The following is a 27,453-nucleotide window of genomic DNA, read 5'->3' on the forward strand; positions in this document are numbered from 1 at the left end:
AAAATCATAAAATCATAGAGTCAATAGAAAGATTTGGGTTGGAAAAGACCTTAAAGGTCATCTAGTTCTAACCCCCCTTCCCTTGGCAGGAATGCCACCCACTAGACCAGGTTACTCAGAGCCCCATCCAACCTGGCCTTGAACACTTCCAAGGATGGGGAATTCCTAGAAGTATTCAAGGGAATAACAAATATTTATTTTGCAGAGACCAATCTTTATCTCTCTGTTTTCTGCTTACTCTTAAAATTGTGGCATAACCAGATGGTTTTTAGGGTCACTTCCAACCCAAACCATTCTATCATTCTATGATTCTATGATTCTGTTCTCTTGATAACCATAGACTGATGATCTATGGTTATCTATGAGTAAATGCATTTATAACTCATCAGTCTGGATACTGAAATTAAAGAAAAACAATGTCCTGATTTTGATGCACACTTTTAATCGAACAAATAAAAAGCCTTCCATTTAACCATGCCAGTGTTACCTAAGTAGTGTTCTGGTACGTTGCCCTTTCACCAACATGACTTTGCATTCCAGCAACAAAATAGGGGGAAAAATCAATTATATTGGAAAAACAAAACCCAAACCCACAGTAATTGGATCTCATGATAATCGCAGATCAGAAGAAGAAAATTATTTTTACAATTTGGGGAAACTAAGTGAAAATGTGGGTAGCAGAATGGTTGTCCCACATCAGGATGAAATTCTTATCTTGATCTTTGTTGGAGAATGACGCAACACGTCCTTTGATGTGACCTTGCAAACTAGTGACAGTATCTCAAATCAGGCCAGAATTTCTGGTGCTGGCAAAAGATTATTTTTTAGTGAAGGGTCTTGAGGGGAAGCCATACAAGGAACAGCTGAGATCACTTGGCTTGTTCAACCTGGAGAAGAGGAGACTGAGGGGAGACCTCATTGCAGTTACAACTTCCTCAGGAGGGGCAGAGGAGGGGCAGACACTGAGCTCTGCTCTGTGGGGACCAGGGACAGGACCCCAGGGAATGGCCTGAAGTTGTGTCAGGGGAGGTTTAGGTTGGATATTTGGAAGAGGTTCTTCCCCCAGAGGATGATTGGGCACTGAACAGGCTCCCCAGGACAGTGGGCACAACACTGAGTCTGACAGAGCTCAAGGAGCATTTGGACAATGCCCTCAGGCGCATAATGGGATTCTTGGGGTGTCCTGTAGAGGGCCAGGAGTTGGACTTTGATGATCCTTGTGAGTCCCTTCCAATTCAGGATATTTTGTGATTCTACAATTTTCCTACTGTGACTTTGACTTCTAAAAGACTTACAGCTTAAAGGATTTGCAGGGTTCACTTCAGCAAATAAAAGATCAATGTGTCCTCTCACCCACCTGAAGAATGGATGTGTATCCAAAGTCTGGGAGATGCACAGGACAGACCTGTATAACTTTTCCAGGTAGAATGTCAAGGTGGGAAACTTCACATGCATGTTCTGCTTCCACCTCTCAAGTGGACTGAGTTTTAATAATCTTTAAGTCTCACAAAGTAGTGAAGGTAGTGAAGCTGGTAGTGAAGCTGCTCTTCTACTTAAAAGTCTTTACTGGGACACTGAACAAACTGGAATTACCATTAAGGAAGGAGCAAACTCAGTCTGAGACAGCAGTAAAGAATTTCCTTTGATAGTCATGGATGGACCGATGTGGGGGTTGGTCTCTTCTCCCAGGTAAGAAGAAAAGAAGAAATGGCCTCGAGCTGTGTCAGGGGAGGTTTAGATTGGATATTAGGAAAAAATCCTTCACAGATAGGGTTGTCAAGCACTGGAACAGGCTGTCCAGGGCAGCTGCTGAGTCACCGTCCCTGGGGGGATTTAAAAGATGTGGAGATGTGGCATCTGGGGACAGGGTTTAGTGCTGGGCTTGGCAGTGCTGGGTTAATGGTTGGACTCAATGCTCTTAGAGGTCTTTTCCATCCTAAATGATCTTATGGTGTTATGAAATACAAGTGTTGGGGCAAAAAGAGAACTTTCTCAAGGTGGTCTAATATGCATTCCTTGGGTAAAAATTCTGTTCTCCTGTTAGTTGAGGTGGATTGTAGCCTATTTTGCTTTGATTTAGGTAATTCTGGGTGGCGGGAAGATCACAGCAAGCAAGAATGCAAAGTACCTTCCCTGGGAGATGAACAATCCAATTTCTGCACAGCAAGGGAGCAGGGAGATTTAAACCCAGCAGCATTAATGGAGAATTTGTCAGGAAAAAAATGAAAAGTCTAATAGTCAACTGAAATGCAGCTACATTTCCCTGAAGTTTAACTCTTCCTTGCTAATGCACCTTCACATTATGGGATTATAATGTCTCTGTGTTAAAGGGGAGAGGAAACCCTTCTTGGTTGCACTCATCTAACTTCCCTTTCTTCTGGAGATAAAGGAGGAGATGATGGTGGGGGTGAAGAAAAGTAAAAGAAGAGAATTAAGATTGGAAAGAAGCCTTGAAATTGGCAGCTGTCAGCAGCCCTCAGGACAAGTGATAAAATGCTGCATTAAAGTAGCTGCAGTGTGAAATGCCATTGACAGAATAACGAGGATGGGAAATCACTTTATAAATGTGCTTACCAGGATAAACAGATGTGGCTGAGGGCAACTCCACTCTGTCACTAAACACTTGAAAGGGCAAAATTTATGGCAGTCTATTTCCTGTTTAAAAAAAAAACAAACAACAAAATAATGAAAAGATACTAAACTAAACCCAGAGAGGCTTCAGACAGAGGTGAGGGTTCAGTGCACATGGAAGGGTGGGAAGCAGGGCAGAAGGACTCTCCTGTAATAAACCATTTGGAGAGAGCAATAAATCAAAATGTGGTCTTGTGATGATGCTGAGGAGGGGAGGGGGAAGCTGGTTCCTGATGGTTCCAAGGACTGGTTCCACTTTGCAGAGGCAGGAGCCACTTCCAGGCACAGCTTGGGGGATTTCACAGGCAAAATGGGCAAAAGAACGTTATTTTTGTTTTCTGCTGAGCTGGGGGTGGCTGGGCAGCAGCTGCTCATGAAAGGAGCCTAAATGTAAAGGATTCTTTAGGCTCTGGTGGGGAGATAAAGGACTGTATAGACCATGGGGGATGTGCACCCACGAATAAAAGATTTCTGAACTCTTTCATGGCCTCTGGCACCTGAGGAGGATGAGATCACAGAATCATAAAATTGTTAAGGTCGAAAAAGACCCCTAAAAATCATAAAATCCAACCATCAACCAAGCGCCATCACCATGTTCACCACTAAACCATGTCCTCAAGTGCCATATCCACATGTTTTTTGAACACTTCCAGGGATGGTGACTCCACCACTTCCCTGAGCAGTCTGTCCAACCAAAACAAACAAATGCAATTTATGTTTTGGGAGGTTGCTTATGGAAACTAAAAATTTATTCTCTTTCTGTTCTGAATTGCCTCCTCATATTATCAACTAAAGAAATGCTGCAGTTGTGGATGAGTGGCAGTAATACCCCACCAGTCCTGCTCCAGGAGGTGAGCAGTGGTTGGTAAGGGTGGTCAGAGAGCTCAATCCATCAGTTTTTGCCAAAGAGCCATCAGACAGTGGGATCTTCTTGTCACAAAAACAGTTTGAAGTGTTGGAAGTACTTCAGTGACATTTCAGCATTGTTCTCCAAGGCCTGATGTGAGTATATTGATATTACTTAGTAAAAAGTTAAATATATGTTGTCTCAAGTTGCACCAGGAGAGGTTCAGGTTGGATATTAGGAAAAAAATTCTTCAGTGAAAGAGTGGTCACCAACTGGAACAGGCTCCCAGGGAAGTGGTAGAGTCACCATCCCTGGAAGTGTTCAAAAAATGAGTAGATGTGGCACTTCATGATAGGGTTTAGTGGAAATGGTGGTGGTTGATCAAAAAGTTGGACTTGATGATCTTGGAGGTATTTTCCAGCCTTAATAATTCTATGATTCTATGTCATACGCTATGACATACCATAATGTGAGGTTTGATACCTATAGTACCTTAAGTCCTCTATGATGGAAAGTTATTTATTTCACCAATCTGCCTTGAATAGAAAAAGAAATAAATTAGGTGCAACCTTAGCACTAACCTTCCAAAGGTACATACAGTCTGAAAGTTCCTCCACTTCTCATCCCACACCCTTATCTCCATCCAGCTTTCCCAGTGCTTCCCTCCTTCAGCCAGAGGCACCTGTGTTTGCTGGGAATTAGCTGAACCACCCCCATTTGAGTCTAGACTCTCACCTGCCTCATTTGCAAATTGAACCAAAATTAAAACAGTCCATTGAAAGCTGATCTGAACTCGGGGAGCACAAGCTGAGTGTGATTGAATATAAATGCTTAGAACCTTGTGATAAACTGGAGAGATGAATCCAAATTCCTCTAAATTAGCATTTCCTTGGGGAGGGGACGATGCAGGTGGGAGCCAAGGCAGGAGAACACATCTCTGCTGGGTGACTGGTGGGTTTATAAGCACAGGAGTATCTGCTCTGCCACTGTGGATGTGCTTGATGGTCTCTAAATGCAGCCTTTGGGACAGGGCCTGGCTTTGCTTGATTGTTGCACACTGCTGTCAGGATTCCCTGCTGCAGATGCTGCTGAAGGGGAGATGCTGCTCTCTGATTGTTATCTGTTACCACTTAATGACAGAAAGTGTCTTTGTTGCTATTGATACTTTGGTTAAAGCTTATTGAGTTTTACCCTTCATTTTTGTGAGCAGGGATGTTTAGCAGAGCAGGGATTTGCTGAGTTTGTCTTAACACATGAAGGCTGAGGGAGAGGTGCATGATTTAATCAGTTTAGTGACTGCAGTTGATGGGAAGTTTGTGGCTGAAATAGTCTGTCTCTCTCTGATTTCAAGGTGCTGCATTGATTGCATTGAATATTAGACAAGTAGAGTTAAGAGCAATCTTTAAACATCACCAAATCCTTCTCTCTCTCAGCTCTAAGACAGGATCAACAACCCAAATCATTAACTTCTGATATGAGTGTCTTCTGTTGCAGTTTCAGTCCCTGAAATTCTGTCAGATAGATGGTGAATATGGAGAACAAGTTATTCCCTTCCTATTTGCAACAGTTCCACTTATTAGAAAGGCATTATCATGTGTGTTGTTACCCCCCCACACACCTTTTCTTCACTGAAAAACACACTACATTCTGGGTTTTTTTATCAGCTTTTTTTCTGACACCTTTAATCATTCCCATGTCTTTTCTCTGAACTGTCTCCAGGTGGTCCATCTGGGAATTATTGCTCAAAATTAGACACAATAATTCATCTCACAAGTGCCCCGGCATCCCTCAACACTTTTGCTTCTTTGCCTCCTATTCTTTCTGTCTGACTGTAGAACTTCGTATTTTCCTTATTTGACTTTACCGTTTTTTCTTATAGTGTTCCCACAATTAACAAGATCACTTTGAATTCTAATTTTATCTTCTTACAGGTTCGAGATGTTTCTGAGCTTCACTGCAACTTCATATTTATTAATTGTCCTTTCTATTCCATCACCTGAATCATTACTGAAAAACATTGGTTAATCCTGGATCCAGGAAAAAACACAAGAACTTGGGGAATCATAAAATCATGGAATGGTTTGGATTGGAAAGAATCTTCAAGGACCATCTCATTCCAACCCTTCTGCCATGGGCAGGGACACCTTCCACTATCCCAGGTTGCTCCAAGCCCCATCCAACCTGGCCTTGGACACTTCAGGGATGGGGCAGGCACAGCTTCTCTGGGCAGCCTGTGCCAGTCCCTCACTTTTGACAAATGCATAATTCGTGCTGCTCATTCTTCTGCTGTGTTTTGAACAACAGCAAATCATGCATTTGATTATTTTTCCCATCATATTCCCCATGAATTTTCAAAGTTTCCAGAGTTGCCTCTCCTATTTCTCTAAAACTCTAAAGTTAGTGTTTATGAATCCCAGACAGTTTGAAAATATCTAAACCTTAATCTAAACTCCTCAAGCCCTTTCTTGGTTCTCCACTGGCTCTGAAGGAGCAAATTGCTGAGCAGAAGAAGTAGGTGTAGCAGACATCAACATATAATTCACCAACTCTGCACTATAAATAACACCTCTTTCCTTTAGAGATTAAAATGACCCAGACTTTGTTCTGTCAGAGCATCTTCCCCCTCTGCCAATGACACATAAGCAAAAGGGCTGAAGTAAAATGAGTCATTAATTGTTTTAATGATATCTTTTGATCAGAGAATGGGCTGCTTGTTCTTCCCAACTGGTGAAGGAGCCAACTAGGGAAGCTGTGCCGCTGGACCTGCTGGGTAGTTTTAACCAGAAATTGGAAATTTTCAACTGGATAGTAAGTACAGACAGTTGGACAATAAAGTTAACTGTCATCTGGCCTTTAGTGTCTGCCTTAGACATTGGCACCTTTTATGTGATAGGAAGGTGTGTGAAAAATGAGGGCATTTTGGCCTGCTTTTTCTATTAGAAATTTGGAGGTGATCCAGAAGGGAATAAATGAGGAAGAAGTATTAAGTATAATTTATGAAGAGAGATTACAGGAATTTACCAATTGTAGGCTCAGAAAGTGCAGCAGTGATTAGTTGAGCCATGATGACTGTGTAGAAATACTTGATGTGTAATAGCATTGAAAAAAAAAAAGGGAGAATAATTTAAAATATTAAGGGTGAAGGTAGTAACAAATTACCAAGTAGAAACTAAGGACAGATAGAAATAAATTAAACATTAAGACAAAAAAATCCTTGAAGAATGAGATTAATCATTTTGGATATAATGGATAATTTTTAAAATAGAAGGTCTCTCGTGTACAGAATGGAGAATAAAACCATATGAGGGTGTTTTGGAGAGTCAACTTGCAGGAAGGAGGTGCTGACAATCAACCTTTCTTTTCTAAGCCTTTTAGCTGCAGTTGTAAATAATTGGCCCTTTACTCAGCATTTGTGCCCTTCAGGTAACCTGTATTATTGACTGAAAATATGTAAGAAAGTGTCAACAGAATATTCTGCATCCCACAGAGCCAAAATCTGGAAGACTCTACAAAGACCATGGCATTTAGTTTTGCAATGAACAGGAAAATATGGGGCAGACTCATATGGAGCAAGTATCTTCGCCTTGCCCAGTTTACACCCTTGTGGAGACCATGAACCTTGGGTAGACCTTGGATGTGTAGTTCCTCATGGAGCTGGTGATATCTGGAGTCCCTGATGTCCTGGACAGCCACATCTCATATTTTGGCTGTGCCACTTCAGTCACTGAGGAAAGAGGACAAGATCTCTGCTCTTGTGAGGTCCCACCTGGAGCATCCAGCTCTGGGACCCCCAACACAGGAGAGACCTTGACCTGTTGAAATGAGTCCAGAGGAGGCCACTAAGCTGATCAGAGGGCTGGAGCACCTCTGCTGTGGAGACAGGCTGGGAGAGTTGGGACTATTCAGCCTAGAGAAGAAAAGGCTTCAGGGAGAATTTATAGCACCTTCCAGGACCTAAAAGAGAGCTGGAGAGGGACTATTCACAAGGGCATGGAGTGACAGGACAAGGGGGAATTGCCTTAAGGTGAAGGAGGGTAGGTTTAGTTTGGATATTAGGAGGCAATCCTTACCATAAGGATGGTGAGGCACTGAAACAAGTTGTCCAGAGAAGTTGTGAGTGCTCCATCCCTGGAGGTGTTCAAGAGCAGGCTGGGCTGGGCTCTGATTAATCTGGTCTAGTGGAGGGTATTCCTGCCCATGGCAAGAGGTTGGAACTAGTTGGTCTTTTAAGGTCCCTTCCAACTCAAACCATTCTGTGATTTTATGATTCCAACCTTCAGTGACCTCTTTAAGAGGTTGCAACTTTCTCTCTGCACCAAATCCATGGACTCCATTTGTAGTAAGGACTGATTTCTCTCCAAACTCTGGACAGTAGTTTCAGCTATTTCCAAACAGAGAATTGGCAGCACAGCAGAGAATCGTGAAAAGATGCTGCATATTCCCCTTGTCCCTTTGTCTTTCTCCTTTCAGTTGGAGTTAGATGTTCTTTTTTAATTTGTCAAGAATAAATAGTGCACCTAAATGAATCACTCAGCTGATAGCTGCAGATCAGACTCTGCAATCAGTATTTTATTTAAGTAAAATAATTGAGTGGCAATGGATAATACATGGCAGCTTAAGATTGCTCTAATTGCTTGGTTTCCCAGAACACTCCTAAAAAAGAAAATTAATTCCTCCATTGTATTTTTTTTCTGGCTGCATGACCCTCATGGAAATAAATCCAGAGTGAAGAATTAGTAGTGCTGCAAACAAAGTGCGAAAAGTGTTGAAGTTTTTGTCATAATCTTTGCCCAGCTTCTATTTTGGAAGATAACACACCACCTGCAATAAACTCTCTTTCCTGGGGCTGGTATCAGTCAGGGTGATAGATTACAACTACTTCCCTCACTTCTCCTATTAGTTCATACATTGCAGCCTGGGGCAGGAAGCAGGAGATGTTAAAGGAAAAGTCAGGGTGTAAGATACTGAGTTTGGAGTTTGCTTACGGATTTTCATATCTTTGCTGACTTAACACTCAGGAGATCTTTTTCTCCTGAGCATCTGCAAAAAGAGTGTAGCTGTAAATATTAAATGCATTTTATTTTCTTATTTCAAAAAGACTAAGTGTTCCCAACAAGCATTTCTATTGCATATAAAAAATAATAACTTTTTTTTTTTTTAGTTTGCTGTAAGAACTTGTATATCTTACTTTTTGCTGCTGTAGAGACCAATGGCTCATTGGAGCTGTTGGAGAGAAAGATAAATGTGCAGTACAGACTAATAGTTCCTGTTGGACAGGTACCTACCATGTGAAATACTCCATGACAATTGCACCTTATCAGTGGGTTTATTGCCCAGCTCTTGCAGAAAGAATTGAGGGACCTGTTGCTCATAAAAGTTTTATCTTGGACAAGGCTCTGGATTATTGTGGGTGGACAATTCTCTGTTTGCTGTGGCTTTTATTTTTAGCTTTTGTGTTTTATTTAATTTTTGCTTTCAGGGTGTCAGGCCAGCAAGTTTCACAAACACTAAGCTACAACCTATATCACAGATACAAATGGATATTCTCTGATGGGAGAATCTTCATCTTCACTGAGTATTTTTATTTCTGGTCTATAAATGCCACAATGTCAGGCATTTCATTATCTCTATATTTATTCGCTTTGGTGTTTTCAGGCAATTATTTTTGTGCCATTTGATTTCCCTATAAACATAGGTGAGTTAACTCAGAATGGACTCCTTAATTCAACTTCAGAAAGCTGGGATAGGTGAGTTGGCAAAAATGTCCCACAAAAATCTTTCCAGCATAACAGAAAACAGAAGCAATATTTCTGGTCTGTGAGTCTCTTTCATATCCAGCCCAAGGGTTTGTTGGAAACACAAGGATATTAATCTTCCTTTAGTGATGAAGTAAAAACTTGGTTGTAGGAGAGCAAAAGGTTGGATTTGTAGTGTGAGTTCAGATACTTTCTTTTGCAACCTTGAAAAAATAAAACATAGAGTCACAGAATGGTATGGGTTAGAAGAGACCTTAAAGATCACCTGGTTCCAAAATCCCTGCCATGGATCAGGTTGCTCAGGGTTATTTCTTACAAATATGCATTAGAACATCCCAGAGACTGTGATAGCAAAGTACAGGAACATCAGACATTGAGTGAAGAGAAATAAAATTGGGGCATGTCCCATTTTGGAGAGCAGAGCTGATGTTCACTGGGCTGAGTAATGAAATCACTTGCCTCTTCATTTACTTAGATTAAATGTTAGGAATAATCCACTTAGTTGTGGATGATCCACTTAGTTTGTGGATCTCTGTCTTTCACTCTTTGTGGACTTTACCAGTGTCTGGTGGAAGAGGAGAGAGGTGGGGATGTAGGAAGGGCAGTGCACTGCAAAATACATGAATGAACGTGCTCTCCTCCCTTGTGGATGATTTCTGAAACATATCTCTGTCTGCTCTGCCCCTTGGCTTTGTAGCACAATTCCTTTGTTCCTCATATCCCTCTGACTCTTTTCTTCACTTGCGAAACCCCACCTGCAGTGTTGCTTCCAGCTCTGGGGTCCTCAGCACAGCAAGGACATAAAAAAATTCAGAGGAGGATCACAAAGATGATTAGAAGGATGGAGCACCTCTCCTGTGAGGAAAGACTGAGAGAATTGGGATTGTTCAGCCTGGAGAAAAGAAGGCTCTGGAGTGACCTTATTGCAAATTTTCAGTGCCTGATGGAGGTTGCAAGAAAGATGGAGAGGGATATTTTACATGGACATGAAGTGATAAGACACAGTGAAGTGGCTTCAAATTGAAAGAGTGTAGGTTTAGATGGGATATTAGGAAGAAATTCTTCCCGGGGAGAGTGGTGAGGCCCTGGCACAGGTTGCCCAGAGAAGCTGTGGCTGTCCCATCCCTGGAAGTATCCAAGGACAGGTTGGACAGGACTTGGAGCAACCTGGGCTAGTGAAAGGTGTCCCTACCCATGGCAAGTTGGTTGGAAAAAGATGATCTCGAGGGTTTTTCCCATCCCAAACCGTTCTTATGATTGTATAATACAAGTATTTCCTCTCAGATTTCTCAGAGCCATTCCTGCTCTTGCTCTTCCTGTTATCAAACTCTCACAGCATTAACTTGAAGGCAAAATGCAATCAGTGCATCTTTTTTTTCTTGTTAAAACTAATCAAGGCAAACAAATTTTTATTTTATTTTATTTTTTGTTTCCTTGCCTGTTATCAGAACATATCAGTGTTCGTGCTTATCTTACACCAGAGTGTTTAACCAGGAGAAAGAAACCTGAGATTTAAGGTCTGTTTTCTCCTGCTGTAGACAGAAATAGGCTGTGTTTATATCTCTGCAATCTGCTAAGCCTCCCATACTCATTTAACACCTGGTGAATGTTGGGGGCAAGCGAGATCTTAAATTATTATTAATATATCTATAGATACAATTGCCATTTATACAGGTGGGTGTGTTTGTGATACACTGGAATACATGGATATATGTGCCTGTATAAATACTCACATGTACATACATATGTGAATTCACATACCTTTTTACAAACTGCTAAATTTAAATGAAATTTTGGGTGTTAATTAATTTGAAGGTCAAAATCAAAGTTAGTAACAGAAATGTTTTCTGTGATCTTTGATACTTATCACATTTCCCAAATGTAAAGTGAAGATACCTACTTAAAAACAGAACTACTGATGACCTTCTTCATTAACACATCTCCTATTTCCAGATCCAAACAGTTTTAAAAAAGGGCAAGCTACCTCTTCCTATCAGTTACATTATTATATTTCCCTTAGACCACAACTCAGTTCTGACCTTCAGCACAGGCTTGGGGGTGATAATGCTCACGTGAAAGAAAATATCTGCCTTGAACAGTCTTCAATCTGTATAAAATCAAACTGAGGGATGTGAAGCACATGGGAGACAGGGGTAGCAATGCCAGTGTGATCCAGGTGTATGGCTGTGAAGGTTCAGGGAATGAGTGTAGATCAAAAGGGGCCTAAAAGACACTAACACAGCTCATAGTAACCTACCCCCCATATGTCATGCACATTTTAGGAAGTATTGGAGATAATGACACCTATCACTGAAATTTGCTGTCCAGACACGATTTCAAATGAGGTTTGATGACTAAGAGGGGAAGAACTTTCCAAGGGAACTGCCCATCATGCTCAGATTGCTGCTGGTGGGAAGACACACTGGGGGTGGCAGAGAAGGTGGGTTGGAAGGTGGTAGAGAAGGTGAATCTTGTGTCCAACTCTTTCAAGTGAGATTGTTAAAACAAATAGTAACCACAGCAGGTGGGTGCCAGGAAGAGGTTGTGACCCCATGGAGAACCTGAGCTGGAGCAGGCTCCTGGCAGGACCTGTGGCCCCATGGAAAGAGGAGCCCACACTGGAGCAGGTTTACTTCCAGGACTTCTGACCCCGTGGGGGACCAAGGCTGGAGCAGCCTGATCCTGAAGTAATGCACCCTGTGGAGCAATTCATGAACAACTGCAGCCCATGGGAAGAACCCAGGTTAGAGAAGTTTGAGGAGGACTGTTTGCTGTGAGAGGGACCCCACAATGGAGCTGGGGAAGAGTGCGAGGAGTCCTAGCCCTGAGGAGGAAGGAGCAGCAGACGCAACATGTGATGAACTGGCTGCAGCCCTTATTCCCTGTCCCCCCTGCACCATTTTGGGGGAGGAAACTGGGAGTAAATTCAAGTCCTGGAAGAAGGGACAAGTGGATGAAAGGTGTTTTTAAGATTTTGGTTTATTTCTCATTACTCTGCTCTTATTTGCTTGGTAATAAATTAATCTAATTTCCCCAAGTGCAGTCTGTTCTGCCTGTGATGGTAATTGGTGAGTGATCTCTCTGTGTCCTTATATCAACCCACAAACCTTTCATTATATTTTCTTTCCTTTCCATGTCTAGCTGAGCAGGGGGGTGTGACAGAGCAGCTTTGGTAGGCACCTGACATCCAGCCAAGGTCAACCCAGCACAGACAGAATGAATATTACCGACTGGCTGGTTGCAAGATCTCTCTTTGTTCATCCCACCCTCTGCAGTGGCCTCAGCTCTCTCTGATGACCTTGGGGCATCTCACCTTCCACAGCTTCTCCATTTGGCTTTTGGGGAACAGGAACACCCTTCATGAGCTGGTGTCCCCAGGTAGATGCTGGACTGGCATTCCAAAGCTTGGCATAACTATTTTAATTATGCGGAGCAGTGCTGCACTCCCTGAGATGACACAGACCTCTAAGACAGCAAAGCAGAGAGAAGACTCACACAAGCAAGCAAGAGGGAGAGAAACTCCACACACTGGCTGTTGTTGAGTCCCAGAGGAGACCTAACTCAGTCTGTAATTGCTGTTCTGGATAGCTTCTGCCCTCAGAACAATTTTCTGCTGGTCTGTTGTTGCTTAGGCTGAATCAGGTTGATTTATAGAATGTCATTTTTTTCTCCCCAGCCATAGACAAGAGAAAAATATTTGTTGAAAGGCTGTTGCAGCAAGATTTAGTTTCTGCCCATCTCACATCAGAAGCTTGCTCAGGTTTTATATTTTTTTTTTTTCCCTTTCCCTTCTCTCAGAAAAGAATGAGGACAGAAAAACACTGTGCTTTGATTATTATTTCCGTGTCCACACATGGTGGACCACAGGGTAGGAGACACCCCAAGGGTGTTGCAGGTGGGACAACACACAAGGAACATCTCAGCATCTCTTTGGTAAAACATGACAGACACTACAAAGGGTTGTTGGTTTGCTTTTCTTGTTTCTTTTTTTTTTTTTTCTCCCCCCAAAGATAACAAGCACCAGGGTTTTGTTTTGCTTTATTTTGTTTTGAAGTGCTCCCTTATGGAGAAATGCACACATGGATGTTATATTACATCTTTCAGAATCCCCTCCAGGTTGATTTTACAGCTCTCCTGGATGCTTGTTGCAGAGCAGAAGATGGGGCAGAACAAAACCTCATTGTAGAATTCAGCATCTCCTGAATATAGAATCAGCAATTAATTTACATGCTGCTTTACAGTCCTTTAAAAAAAAAAAGGATGGCTGATTTGTGAGTAAACACAAAAGCATATGTGCTAAATGGGATAGACCACTGATACTTTGATCCCATTTTTATACAAACCTAAGGCAAACATTCCTGGAAATAAATATGACTCTTCCCTTGAGGACCTGAGTTGACACTGATAAAGGAGTCTGGGATATGGCTACATGTGAGAGAGGAATTACTGACAACACAGGCTTGTTCTGCGTCCTTTTTGAGGAGAACAAGTTCCCCTCTCTGGTTTGTTTAATACCATTCCCATGACTGGAATACAGAAGTGTCCTTAGGATATCATTAAGGTCAGGGTTATGTTAAAAGTTTTCAGTGTACATAAATCTTCACCCCACAAAACAGGAGAGCAGAAGAGAGAGGAGGTTTACTTATTTGCTGTCTTGGCAAATGCTCCAGTAATGCTCATTCCATGGGGAAATGGGCTGCTGGGATTTATTATAAGGTTATTCCCTCATTGGTGACAGTTTTATAACCCAACTTGCTCACAGATTATTTTCAAAAATATAGAAATTATGGTCTTGTTAAAGTAAAAAATGGGAAATTGAAATTCTAGTTTGTCTGCAAAATCATATTTCCAACCCTTTTTCTGCCTGAGTTGGAAATTCAGAACTTTTTCCAAAATATTGGTATTTTGCAGTGACATTATTCACTTACTGAGTCAGGTTAAATGACTCAAATACTCCTGCCATTTTAACAGTATTTTCTGCTAAGTTTCCAAACTACCTTTGCCTAGTGAGAGTTGATCCCCTGGATCTTTAGGGCCCCAAACTCTTTCATTTCTCTGGTTTTCTCACCTGGCACTTCTCTGCTTTTTTTGGTCATCTTCAGCTGCTGCCATTTCATTTTACTGTTGACTAGTTTAATTCTTTTTGTCTCAGCATGGATGGCATTTAATCCTGTCTAATCCGAACAATGGATTTCTCCTTTTGGAAAAAGAAAAAATAAAATAAACAACCAAAAATCATTATTAAAAAAAAAAAAAAGGAGAGGAAAAGAGGATTTAGATGAAAGAGTTTAAATCTGTCTCCCTCTTGCTGCAGAATTTAGTGAATGACTTGATACCAGGTTGGTGTTAATTAAAACCCAAGAAGCCCCAGCCTGGTGAGCTGGCAGCATTTTTGGGATGGTCCTGGCTGTTGTACTCCTGCTTTCTGTGGAGTCAGAGAGATTTGTGAGGAGCTGTATTTCCCTGTGGATTCTGCAGAGTGTGTGCAAACATGGGAAAACAGAGGGAATCTGATTTTACTAAACAAACTCTCATGCCTGGCAAGTTCAGAGCTACTTGGGGATGGAGCCAACCTGGCACGAAGGAGCAGGAGTGTAGCTCCAAGGGATATTCTGTTCTGGAAGGTCTTTATGTCTGGGTATTTTTCTTTCTTCTATTTCTCCTTTTGTTTTACTTACACATATCAGGGAGTCTGAAACTTCGCCTTGCCAGGTTAAATTATTCAGCAGATTCTTTGCTTCAGGTCAGGTTGCTTTGTGCTCTGTGCCTTATAACTCACTCCTGTTTGGTTTTTCCTTAAGTACAGGAGTCACAGTTTTTCCTTCCTAAGCACTCAGTGCTGGCTCTAACTAATGTATATTTGCTAAGCAATAATTTTAAGTATTGTTACAATGTTATGAGAAGGATGTGTCCTGAGCAGCAGGAGATGGCTGGTTCATTCCAAGCACCTGAATATAAATGGCTGAATCAGCACTGAATCTCCTTTCTCATTCTTCCCTTCTTCCCATAATATCTGGGCATCAGGACACAAGCAGCCCAACTCCTCGTGGTTAGATTAGTTGAGAAGAACCTTATAAGAAATCAATGTATCATCTGATCTGTCTCAGACTGAATTACCCTCTTGTTTTATTCCAGTGGAGATACTTGAGGTGGGTGGGGGGTGTATATAATTCAATATATTGCAATAAAATCTATATAACCAAATTTATGTGCTAAAACATGTTCAGGAGTTTTAAGCCACATTCACTTAAAGTGCTTGAAAAAAAAGCAGAACAAAATAAAACAGGCTGAAGTGTAGAGAGAATTGTGTTTATATTGCAAGGAACAGAACCCAAAATCTGATGTCAGTGGCAATTTAACCAAGAGAGACAAATGAGGCTTTTTTTGTATTGTTTATTGTTTGTTTAATTTTTCTTTAATCATCTTTTGCTAAGTGGTTAAATGAGAGCAGAACAACACATTAAAGTTAATTCTCAGTTCTTCACATTTTGCTAAACTTTAGTTTCCTCTTTTGAAAGATTTTTGCAAAAAGCTCAGAAAACTTCCCCACCCCAAAGAAATTGCAACTAATTTCTCCTCATTTCCTGGCAGTGATTTACTACCACAGTGCTCAAGTGCAATCTCAAGTTACTTAAACTTCATTGTTTCAAAATATTCGGCAGTATTTAGAAGTTAGAAATAACACCATCCATAATTAGAGCTTCATTGCTCTTGACAAGTGAAGGAATGAAGTGCATTTTGTGGTGCATTACTCAGTCTTTGATTGTTGTTGCTTTTTTTTTTTTTTTTGCTTTCTTATGATTTCCCAGCTTTTTAAACCTTTTGGCTTTTTTTTTCTATATCTTCAGTTATTCAACAGTTTGGTGTATTTTAGAATTCACAGTGTGGCTCCCAGGCTTCATTGCAAATTGATGCAATTCTGTGATTAAATGTTATGCCGATTATGTTCTCACAGCAAACTTCAGTAGAAGGACTTGGTTTCATTTTGCACCATTTTCTAGATTTACCAGTAGGGAAAATGAGTTCTTTGAAGGTGGGGTGGAAGCAACCAGACCCTTTGGCACGATCGTGGACTCACAGGATGGGTGAGGTTGGAAGGGACCACAGTGGGTCATCTAGTCCAACCTCCTTGCTCATGGCACAGGATTGTGTCCAGCTGGTTCTGGAATATCTCCAGTGAAGGACACTCCACACATTCTCTGGGCAACCTGCACAGTAAAGAAATTCTTCCTCATATTCAGGTGGAACTACCTGGGCATCAGTTCCTCGTGTCCCATTGCTGGGCCCCCCCGAGCAGAGTCTGGTCCGTGCTCTACCCCCTCCCTGTACACACGGACAGACAGGGATGAGATCCCCTCTCAGTGTCTCCTCTTGAGGCTGAACAGCCCCAGCTCCCTCAGCCTTTCCTCGTGAGAGAGATGATCCAGTCCCTTCATCATCTTTGTAGCCTCCACTGGACCTGCTCCAGGAGCTCCATATCTCTCTTGTCCTGAGGAGCCCAGAGCTGGACACAGCTCTCCTGATGTTCTTCACCAGGGCTGAGTGGAGTGGCAGAATCAGCTCCCTGACCTGCTGGTGATGTTCTTCCAAAGGCATCCCAGGATACCATTGACCTTCTTGTCCCCCAGGACACACTGCTGGTCATGGACAGCTTGTTGTCCACCAGAACCCCCAGGTCCTTCTCCACGGAGCTGCTCTCCAGCATCTCCAGCCAGGTGGACTTGAGTTGCAACAGGACCAAAACAGATAAATGAATTACTGTGCAATTGGTGTCAGGAGAAGCAGATTCTTAGGAAATGTCTTCAAAGCTTCAGAAAGCATCCAGGGCTGGATTGCCCACTACGAGGGTGACATGGACACACTGTTTGCCAGACAGTGGAGTCTCCATCCTTGGAAACAGCCAAAACCAAGTGAACATGGCCCTGAGCAACCTGCTTTAATTGTCTGCTCTGAGAAGGAGTGTTGGACTAAATGATTTCCAGAGGTTCCTGCCAATTTTAATGTTTCTGTGATTCTCTACTTTGTACAGCTTAAAAAAAAATACATCCTCTTTGAGTGTCTGTTTTTCTCCTCTGGTGATGTTGCCGTGCTGGTAGTGCATTTAGCAGTGTCTTTATTATTATGTCTATTATTGCTAAATTAATTCTTTTTATAAGAGACAGTGTCGTATGAAGTCAACATATGCTCACATTTGCTCTTTTATATGATAAGTGTTCGGAAATGAAGGAAACAAACTCATGGGCAATTTACTGTGTTTTCACTGAGAAAATGTCAGTGCTGAACCCAGTTACTCCTTTTTTTTTTTTTTTTGCTACTTGAAAACATATAAATTAATCTGTTCATCAAACAGCTTTTTCCTTGTTGCCTCACCAATGAGAAGATTTCAAACTCAGTGAGTTTTCGATGGTATCTCCATCAGTTTATGAATAGCATCTTATCAGATGGATGCTGTGCTGAAATGTGGCCTTTTCGTGTGTAAGAATCCAGACTCTGGGATGAATGACTCTTTTTTAGAAAGGGAAGTGTTTGCTGCTGTTGTTTTTATTGTTGTTTTTCCTTAGTTCTCCACAATTCTGAAAAGCAGCCATAAAATCTGATCATTCTACTTGTTTCCTTCACAAAGCTGGAGTCAGCTGGTTGACTTGGATCCAGCAAACCATGGCTCTAAGGGACTCTTTTATTTACTGTGGGAGCATTATAACTTTCTCTTTTACTTTCACACGGATAAAGATTTCTGGGTTTGTGTTTTTCTTTGCAGAGCTGGACTGTGGAATGTGCCTGTTATGCTTGGATATACCCCATTCCTTGTTAATATTTGACTTTCTGTCTTTTCAGAGTGACATGTTGGATGTGAACCAGATCATTAAAGACCTGGCCTCCATGGTGCATGAGCAAGGAGATGCAATAGGTAGGTGTCACATTTAAATTATGGGCTTTGTTACCCTCTTCCACCACTCCAGTGTGATATTGTCCCTCATGAACAACTCTTTGTTGATGCTGTGATTATTTTCCCTGGGGTTTGGGACATTTTGTACACCCAGAGATGTTTTGATCTGACAAACTGCCCTGTGCAATAGAGTTCTTGTGTTAAGGATAATTTGCTGGTATATTTAGCATAAAATACAATGCACAGGGAGATGAATCCGTTCCTTTTTTTGACTGTAAAAGGGAAGCTGAAGAATATATGACATTAACTGGAAAGGGATCCAATTCTTCCTTTCTACCTGGAACTGTAATTAAAAAACAATAGTAGTAGCAATTATTGTTATGATTATTGATGATGGTAGACAAAATTAAGCAGCTTGATTTTCCCAAATAGAATTTTCATTCCACGTTGCAGGGTGTGTCTAATTAAATCTACAGAAACCTGGCACCATGATGTGCTCATATGCATAGTCTGAAGTGGCTGCCCATTAGTTACCCTCCTCAAGGAGAAAATTGGGAAAAGAGAAGAGAGGAACCCCTGGTATTATCTTTAAGGGCAGACCATCACTGACAGCCACCAATTTTTGTGAATAGAGAGATAAGACACAGTGGATCAGCTCCCTCTGACCTTTGTCACTGCTCTCTTCTGATTAAGTTAACAAAAATCAGACTTTTTCTCTATTTCTTATTTTGTGTATGTGCTTCTGAAGCAACTACCTCCTTCCAAATTTGAGAGCTAATAGTCCTAAAGGCTGGTTGAGGGACCTAAACTCCAGAGCAGCAAGATTTGTGGGGATATTTCTAACCTGCAGCGTTCAGCTGGAGTTCTCACTGACGCTCCTGGGAGCAGGATCAAGTCCTTAGACAGCCATATGTAGATCATAAAAGAAATTCTTCTCTGCTGTTTATTAATCACTCTGGGTTTCTTTGCCAAGCCCGTACCTTTACAAGTTTCCATTAGCATAAGATACTTCCTTTCACTCTGAAATGGGGTAGTTACACCCCTCTGATCAACTCAGTTCACAGGGGCAGGGAAAAAAAATGAAAATTATAATTAAACCCCATTTTTTATTTTTTTTTTATTTTAATGCTACTTTGAAAGCTTATTTTTGTACATGGATAACTTTGGAGCCTGATTCATCTCTAAAAGCACATCAGATGCTAATGCCCTGAGGGACATGACAACATACATCAGCTAGCTTCCAGATCCTCATAACTCCTTTTCTTGAGGCAATATTTATTATTTTAAGATGTTACCCATGCATAGAAGCCACCCCAGTACTAACTTTCCTGTGAGAAGCCGTTAGACTAAGTAGAACATTTTGTCTTTGAGACAGCATAAGGTTTTTGTTGCTCTTCTCTTGTTGTTCTTCTTCTTACACTGCAGCAGATTTTTAATAGTTTCTTCAGGACTATCTTTTAATCCTGACAGCCAGTCAGGGCATCTTCCCAACCAATTGCTGAAGGGTCCCACTGTTTATCTTTTGACATTCATGTTACACAAAAGTGAGATTAAGAATCAGGAGGCAAAGGGAGTTGAAACCCCCACAGTGAAAATTCAGTGATGACAAGAGACAATTCTTTTGTCACTTGGTTCATTTTTTTAATGCATCCATCTTACATGCATGAAATGAAAGCTCTTTGTGTGCTTGTTTAGAAAACACAGGGAAGATACAGAACCAGGGAATATGGGACGTGCATCTCAGCAAAATGCTCCCAGGGCTGTGGAGCAAACCCTGCCTGGGTTCACCTGAGCAGGGGAGAGAGAGTTGTGGGAAGAGCTTGTCTGGTCTGTGTATGGCACAGGCAGAGCAATCCATGCTTCTTACAGGAACCTAAAAGGAGTTTTTCCAGCATATGGGCCATTTCCTTAATGAACACTGATGAAACTCCCTTGGGGAGAGAGCAATTTCTGCCATGCAAGGAAGAAATAGAATGCAGACTTGGGGAACCACATCTCTGTTATTTTATGTCTTCAGCAAATAAACTCCGTGCCTGTGTTCCTGGTCATGGCATCTCTTTGCTACAAATATTTAGTTAAGCATTACCATATCAGTGAGTCCAAGCCCTCAAAGCCAAAACAAGTTGATGGATTGGGTTACCTATGAGAAAACAGAGTCCTTCCAACACAATCTGACAGGAGTTCTTGGCAAAAACATCCTTGTGTAGCTTCATCACATGGGGTGCTGATGAGGGGAAAGGGTGCAAGAAGGACAGTAATGGGGGAAATCAATAATTGGCTGTAAATTGGTGTTGGTTACATGGGTTTTGGTTCCATGGGACCCTGTTTGGGGATTAGCAGCTGCTTGGGAGAGATGGGATCCACCTCATAAGGAGGACATTAAACTAGTAATGATGGGGGAGGGAGGGGTGACCAACAGAGAGGATTGCTGGAAAAAGAACATGGGATGGTGTGGCAGGAAGGGTTCACAAAGTCATCAAAATGAGGTTGTGGGCAGGGTTACCTCTAGCACTTCATGTGAGCAGGGAAGTGCCTGCAAGGCACCTCTGTCGTAGACAAATATCCCAAATCCTCTCCAGGAACAGAACGTGCTGGGGCTCACCTCTAAAGTGCCTGGATGCTAATTCACACAGCGTGGGGAATAAACTTGAGGAGTTAGAGATCTGTGGGAAGTTACAGGGCTGCAATTTTGTTGGGATCATGGAGGTGGAGCGGGTTGGCTCCCAGGATGAAGTGTTGAATTGGAGGGATATGGGCTCTTCAGGAAGGACTGGATAGGAAGATGAGGAGGTAGAGTTGTCCTTTATGTGAGGGAGCAGCTGGAGTGCATGGGATGCTGCCTGGGAATGGATGAGGAGCTGATGGAGAGCCTGTGGTCAGGATTAAAAAGAGGACAGGCAAAGTGGAAGAGGCCCTCTGCAGACACGTAGGAACAGCCTCACATTTATGGAATCTGGTCCTCATGGGGGATTTCAACCACCTCAGTATCTGTTGGAAGGACATCAGGGCATAAATATTGCAGGAGGTTCTGGAGTGCACTGATGACAACTTTGGGGACCTGATGTACAAATGTCAAGATCTCCAGATGGCCAGAAGAGGACACGTCCACTAAACTTTACTGCCGTGGCAGCACAAGGGTCCTTCAGCCAAAGGATCCAAGGATTAAGGACTTGGGACTGTGAGAAGTAAATTATGTTGGAGGGGGTTGTTACAGCAGCAATCACTGCTTTCCATACTCATAGATGGCCACTCAACTGAACTGTAAGTTCATCAAAAGTCTGAAACATTCCCAGTATTTTAATACTGAACATGACTATTTTACATGAGCAAGCTTTCACTTTCATTGCCCATGCTGGGATATGTAGACAAAGTTCTGTGGAATCATTTTTGTAACTTATTTTAGGGAGAAGAGAATCCTTAAATCCCCGGTTCCTCTGAAGAAAGTCTCAGCAACACAGCTGCCAATACTTATGTTGGTACCTGATGAAGTGCATATTTGTCCTTTTATTGTAGGCTCCTGTTTGTCTTGTAACAGAGAATAAAGAGGACCTGAATAGCACAGTTATTGATTTATTTGTGCCCATAGCAAAAGGAAATGCTGTTCTGTGTTTTAGAAGGGCTATTTTTCCATCCTACCTGTGTATTAACCATAATAGTTATGGCAGAATAACCAGCTAGACCTGCATCCCTTATCTAAACTGCTCTGATTCAACCTTCACCACTTATGTCACTGTTTACAGCTTCATCACATTTCTCAAAGCTCCAAGGAAAGACCCATATTGTGCTGAAAACATCTCAAACTTTTGAAGGAGTCACGTTTCTTCCTCTTTTGAGCAGTTTTGGAACCAAACTTTTGCTGGTGTATCTGTAACCTCCTCAACTCTTTACAGTGGGAAGAGATCCCAAGATCACATACCAGGCACTTATTTTAAAAGTACAACAGCACAGACACAGGAAGTATTTTACAAGTCCTCTCCCTCCTTGTCCAGACGAAATGTAGACAAATCTATCTTTACACAACAAAACCCACTGGCTGAAAGAATCATAGAATCACAGATTGAGTTGGAAAGGACCTTAAAGACCATCCAGTTCCAAACCCCCTGACATGGACACCTTCCACTAGACCAGATTGCTTCAAACCCTGTTCAACCTGACCTTGAACACTTCCAGGGATGGGGCATCCACAGCTTCTCTGGGAAACCTGTGCCAGGGTGTCACCACCCTCACAGTCAAGAATTTTTCCTAATATCTACTCTGAACCTACTCTCTTTTAGTTTGAAGCCATTCCCCCTTATCCTGTCACTTCAGGCCCTTGTAAAAAGTCCCTCTCCATGTTTCTTGTAACTCCCTTCAGGTACTTGAAGGCCACAATTAAGTCACCCAAAAGACTTCTCCAGACTGAACAATCCCAATTCTCTCAGCCTGTCCTCATAGTAGAGGTGCTCCATCCCTCTAATTAACTTGGTGGCCTCCTCTGGACTTGCTGGAACAGACCAATATCCTGCTATGTGAAGCTAAAGACTTCCTCAGACTTTCTTTTCACACCAATACTTATCCAGACTTAGATCTTGGTGCTACTAAGGTTTCATTTTACTCTTGAAGTCGGGGCATTTTATATCTGAAAATAACAGGGTGGAGAAACTTCTTAACATGATCTAAAGTCAATGCTCCCTCACTTAAACATCTCCACGTGGCCTCTGCCAGGCGGGGGCTCACAGACCTGACAGGAGAAGTATAGACATGGCAGCTGGTGCTTTCCTTCAGTCTCAGAGGAACTTCTTGATGGGCTCAATATATTCAGTCCTTGAGCAGTGCTCATATTCACTGATGCACCCCATTATCACTTGTTGCCTAATGATGACAATAATAACAATAAATTTCCGTCAGAGTAAAAGATATTTGCATGAATGCAAATGAGTTGCTTATTTTGGAAGCTTTGGAATACAGGGAGGGTTTTTCAGTTTGTTTGATTGGTTGGTTGGTTGGTTTTTCCCCCTTGAAATCAGGTCCACTTTGTTGCCTGTTTTATCCTTGTTGCCATTCTGACCTGAAGGCTGGTTTAACACATAAACACTGTCAGGAGGGCCCATCAGCACATCCTCCTCCAGTCTGGCTGCCTGGATGGCACAGCCAAGGGTCTGTTGTCATACACGCAAACTGCAAACCAGGCTGGGAAATCACTCAGCTGGATCCTTAACTAAACCCTCCCGAGTTATGTGTCTTGGGACATCTGCAGAAAATTAACACTTCCTGAGAATAGTCCCCAAATACCTGAATGGAACAGCTTTAATATCAACATTCAGTTGAATGGGGTCAGCAAAGTCTCTCAGTTGGTGAAGTTTCCTAAGTGATCTCAGAGGAGGCTGTTATGGGAATGGCTACTTTTTTGTTCTTATTGGTTCTTGATGAATTTGGAAATCTTGGCTGTCTTCCTTTCAGCCACTTGTGAAGACACGGAGTTCCATGTGGGTGCAGAGCACAACCCATGCAGGAAGGGCACGCTGGGGCGTTTCTGAACCAGGGATGACCTATTCCACTTCCCAAGAAACTTCCAATTTCTTTGTTCATCTTTGGTATATTCCCTGTCATCACTTTGTTGTTCTGCCATCTAAGTCTAACAAAGCTTTATTGCAAACCACCTCAGCTGCTGCAACTGGACAGTATTACTACCCTTAACTGCCTTGTAGGCAACAATTTGAAGGTCATGGTCACTGCCTCACTGGCACAGATTTCCCAGAGAAGCTGTGTCTGCCCCATCCCTGGAAGTGTTCAAGACCAGGTTGGGTGGGTCTCTGAGTGCCTTGGTTTAGTGGAAGGTGTCCCTGCCCATGGCAAGGGGTTGGAACAAGATGATCTTTAAGGTCCCTTCCAACCCAAACCATTCTGTGATTTTCTGATTCTGTAGTGTTTTTTACACCACTGGCCTTGCTCTCCCCCTTTGTCTGGACTGCAGCAGTCGTGGCCTCCACAACTTTTCACATGTCCTTGGTTTTGGGCAGTTCTGAATGGCCTGTAAGGGGCTCAGTTTTGTGTAAGGCCCGTTTGGTGACCACTGCTGTGACTGAGTTGCTGGAGTCAGGTTTGGACTGCTGTGATCTCTGACCGACTCATTTTACCCTAAATAACAGGCAACACAAAAAAAAAATGAATGAGCTTTTGTGTTTCTCTCCCATTCCTGCTCTCTGTGAGTTTTTGTGTCATCCCTTGTGTGAGGACTTTTACATTTGGCAGAGCATTTGGTACATCAGCACGTGCTGCTTTATCAGGCGAAGAATAATGGGTGACTCTACACTTGCAAATTCCCTTTTGCCTAAAGATTTGTCTGCTGTGTTTGTTTCTGTTTTTGACCCTCATAATGTGATTGGGCTGGGATAATTACAGTTAATGAGCCAGCTAATTTTGTACAAGAAACAAAGCTCTTCCTTTTGCGAGGTTTATTGCCACCAGTGGGATTCTTCTCGCATCAATTTATCCAAAGTAATTTTTGGGAAGTTCGAACTGTTGTGCTCACAGTTCCTAATAATGCTGCAGTTGAGCAGTAAATGTCATAAATGCAGAAGCTGCCCAGGTGATCGTTTTTTTTCTACTGGGAGGTGAATACTTTACCACAACCAGACTGTTTGGGAAGCAGGACTTGAGCAGGTTTAGTAAATCAAATGAGCCATGGAAAGCAGAAGAGGTCAAGCAAGTTGAAAATATCAGTGACCTTTCTTTCTAGGTAAAAGAGATGATCTTTCCAAGACAGTAAGCAGAAATAATATATATTTATTTCTGTCAAATTTATTCCTGTGACAAACTCAGACTGAGACTTCATCAGTTGACTGAGCTGTAGGACTTGATAACTTATGCACTCAGCAATGTGATGGGAAGTGAGTTTTGTGTTAATTGCAGACAGAACTGGACTTCTAAAAAATACTACATGCAAATTACATTAAGAGATTTGTCTAAACTGTGCCAATTCATGAGTTGGATTTGAAAAAAAATATAATTTTAGTCTTTACTTCCTTTTTTATTTGTAAGTCTAAAAAAAAATATTTTATTGCAGTTTGAAATAATGTTTTCTTTAATTTGGATGTCTTGCAGAATTTAAAAAAAAAAAAAAAAGTGTTGAGTGTAAATCACAAGGGAAAAGTTGTCCAGAGAGGTTGTGGATTCCCCATCCCAAGACCAGGTTGGATGGGACTGGGAGCAACCTGGGATAGTGGAAGGTGTCGCTGCCCATGGCAGGGGGGTGGAAGGAGGTGATCTTTGAGGTCCTTTCCAACCCAAACCATTCCATGCTTCCATGATTCTATGAAAATAAAGGGTATGGTACAGACAAGTATCTGGAATTTCCAAATCAAAACTATTTGAGCTCTTTTGCTCTGTACTTTCAGAGATTATTTTGGGGAAAAAATAAATCTTCGCCAAAAAAATCTCTTATTGAAATACCTTTTTTGAAGCAGAAATAGAAGGAAATGGAAAAAATAAATGTGAATTATGTCTGTTGCCATGATACAGTATCCTCATGTGCAAATTTTGTGGGTTTAAAACTAGAACCTGGGATTAGCAAAAACCATATGAGAACTATAAACACCTTGGGTAGGTATCTGCAAGTGTGCACTGGTCAGTGAGAGTAAGGTCCATACCCACAGCCCCAGGATAGTCTTCCCATACCCTCAGGATACTCTTCTCCTGTGGTAAATATCAGGAATTTGAGGCCACTTGTCCCTGTAAGAAAGAACAGTAAATTGCTTTGCATCTGCTAAACGCCTGATATTTCTGCACTGTGCCATTCAGCACAGAGCAGATGATGTGAGGTGCCTTATTCCCTGACAGGACGTGCTATTTTCCAGCAGATCCACACAGGGCACTGTTTGAATTTTAAATCCCTGGGAGGCACATCCTGGCAGTCATGGCAAACCCCTGGCAGGGCAGTACCATTTTTCAGTGCATACATATGTAGCAAATACTTGACATTTCCAAACTGCGTCTCAAGGACAGTATAAATCATTCAGAAGAGGAAAAAGTGTTGTAAATTTATGCTGGTGTTCGGCCACTGCCTTGGAGCCACTTTTTATTCATACAGGCCGGGGGCTTTGGGCTTTTGGCTGAAGAAAACCAACAGGAAGAGTAGATTATGACATTTTAGGGTGGTTTAAACAGCCTTTCCAAACCTACTTGGGAAATGATGGTGAGAGGTTGTTCAGTGCCTCAGTCCTTCCCTCTGAGGGTCATGGTGTGTGGCTGGGTGGCAGAATTAGAGCTTTGCTGAAATCAAAAAGGAACTTGGGTTCTCTCTGCTTTCTGTTGGAAGCAATAATCACAGCTCCTGATGACTCACAGAGCTGAAAATTGTATTTCATTGCACCAGTCTAAGCCAGTGTGACCCATTTAGCCTGAGTTTAACATAGGAGCACGATTATTTTATAAATCCTCTCGTGTGCAGAATTTCAAACTCGATGTTTACATTGAAGTTTGCAAATGACTAACCCTAAGCCATTTTTAACTTCACTCTGGAAGAATTGTCATAGTTTTCCCTCCCCTTAACATCCAAAGTTCTGCCTGTGCTCAGCCTGAGGGTCTTTTGTTCGTGGAATGAAACTCACTTAAAACTCTCCAAGTGCACGGCAATTCGAATGGGCAAAATTCATTTTCACACTGAAAGCAATTCCCCTCCAAACTTGTCTTTTAATTAGGAAAGAAACCTTTATGCATTACCAAAATACTCCTTTTTTTCCCCCTCTTCTTTTTATTGTGCTTCTCAGTGTGTTATGTTGATTATTTTTAGCCAGAAGTTGTAGCGATAAAAGAGGCTTAAGCTTATTAAAGTGCTAAAAATAAAAGCATACTATGAAACCTGAAGGGGCCCATTTTGGTTTCTGCCAAGTGGGAGCATTTTAAAATTCTCATTCACGAGCTCACTTACCTGTCTTTCAAGTGGTTTTACTGAAGCTCTGCCTTGTGGAACCAATCCACCGTTGCCACTGTAAAGACTCAGGTGATGGGGGTGATTCCCTGATAAATCAGGGCAGAACCCCCACTCCAGCGAAGGTCACTCCAGTAATTTCATATATAAGACTCCAACTGTTGGTCATTAGAAGGGTTGATCTCAGGAGACAGGTAAATAGCTCCTGGGGGTTGAAAGATACTTGTTGGAGTCATTATTTCTGTCTCTGTGTGACATAAAATCATATCAAATTGCATCTAAAAGCTGGATGACTCTGTTGCCTTCACTGCTCCTATTGCAAGACTGTGGTTTAGATGAAAAATTATAAATATTTTCCTAATTCCTTGGTGTATTTGTCTGCAACCACCATCTGCTTTGGTGCAGCCCTGTCCTTCAGTTTACT

The 27,453-nt window shown here is 41.9% G+C and overlaps 1 protein-coding gene across 5 annotated transcripts in view; it reads left to right on the forward strand.

Moving 5' to 3' along the window:
* TSNARE1 (t-SNARE domain containing 1) overlaps nt 1–27,453 on the forward strand; it is a 472,184-nt gene that overhangs the window by 265,997 nt on the left and 178,734 nt on the right. For all 5 annotated transcript variants that reach the window (XM_032688083.1, XM_032688116.1, XM_032688100.1 and 2 more), the window contains one exon: nt 18,070–18,142. In XM_032688083.1, coding sequence (XP_032543974.1) covers nt 18,070–18,142 — 73 coding nt within the window. The remainder of the gene's footprint in view (nt 1–18,069; nt 18,143–27,453) is intronic.

This window comes from Chiroxiphia lanceolata, chromosome 1 (assembly GCF_009829145.1).
Source record: "Chiroxiphia lanceolata isolate bChiLan1 chromosome 1, bChiLan1.pri, whole genome shotgun sequence".
Lineage (NCBI taxonomy): Eukaryota > Metazoa > Chordata > Aves > Passeriformes > Pipridae > Chiroxiphia > Chiroxiphia lanceolata.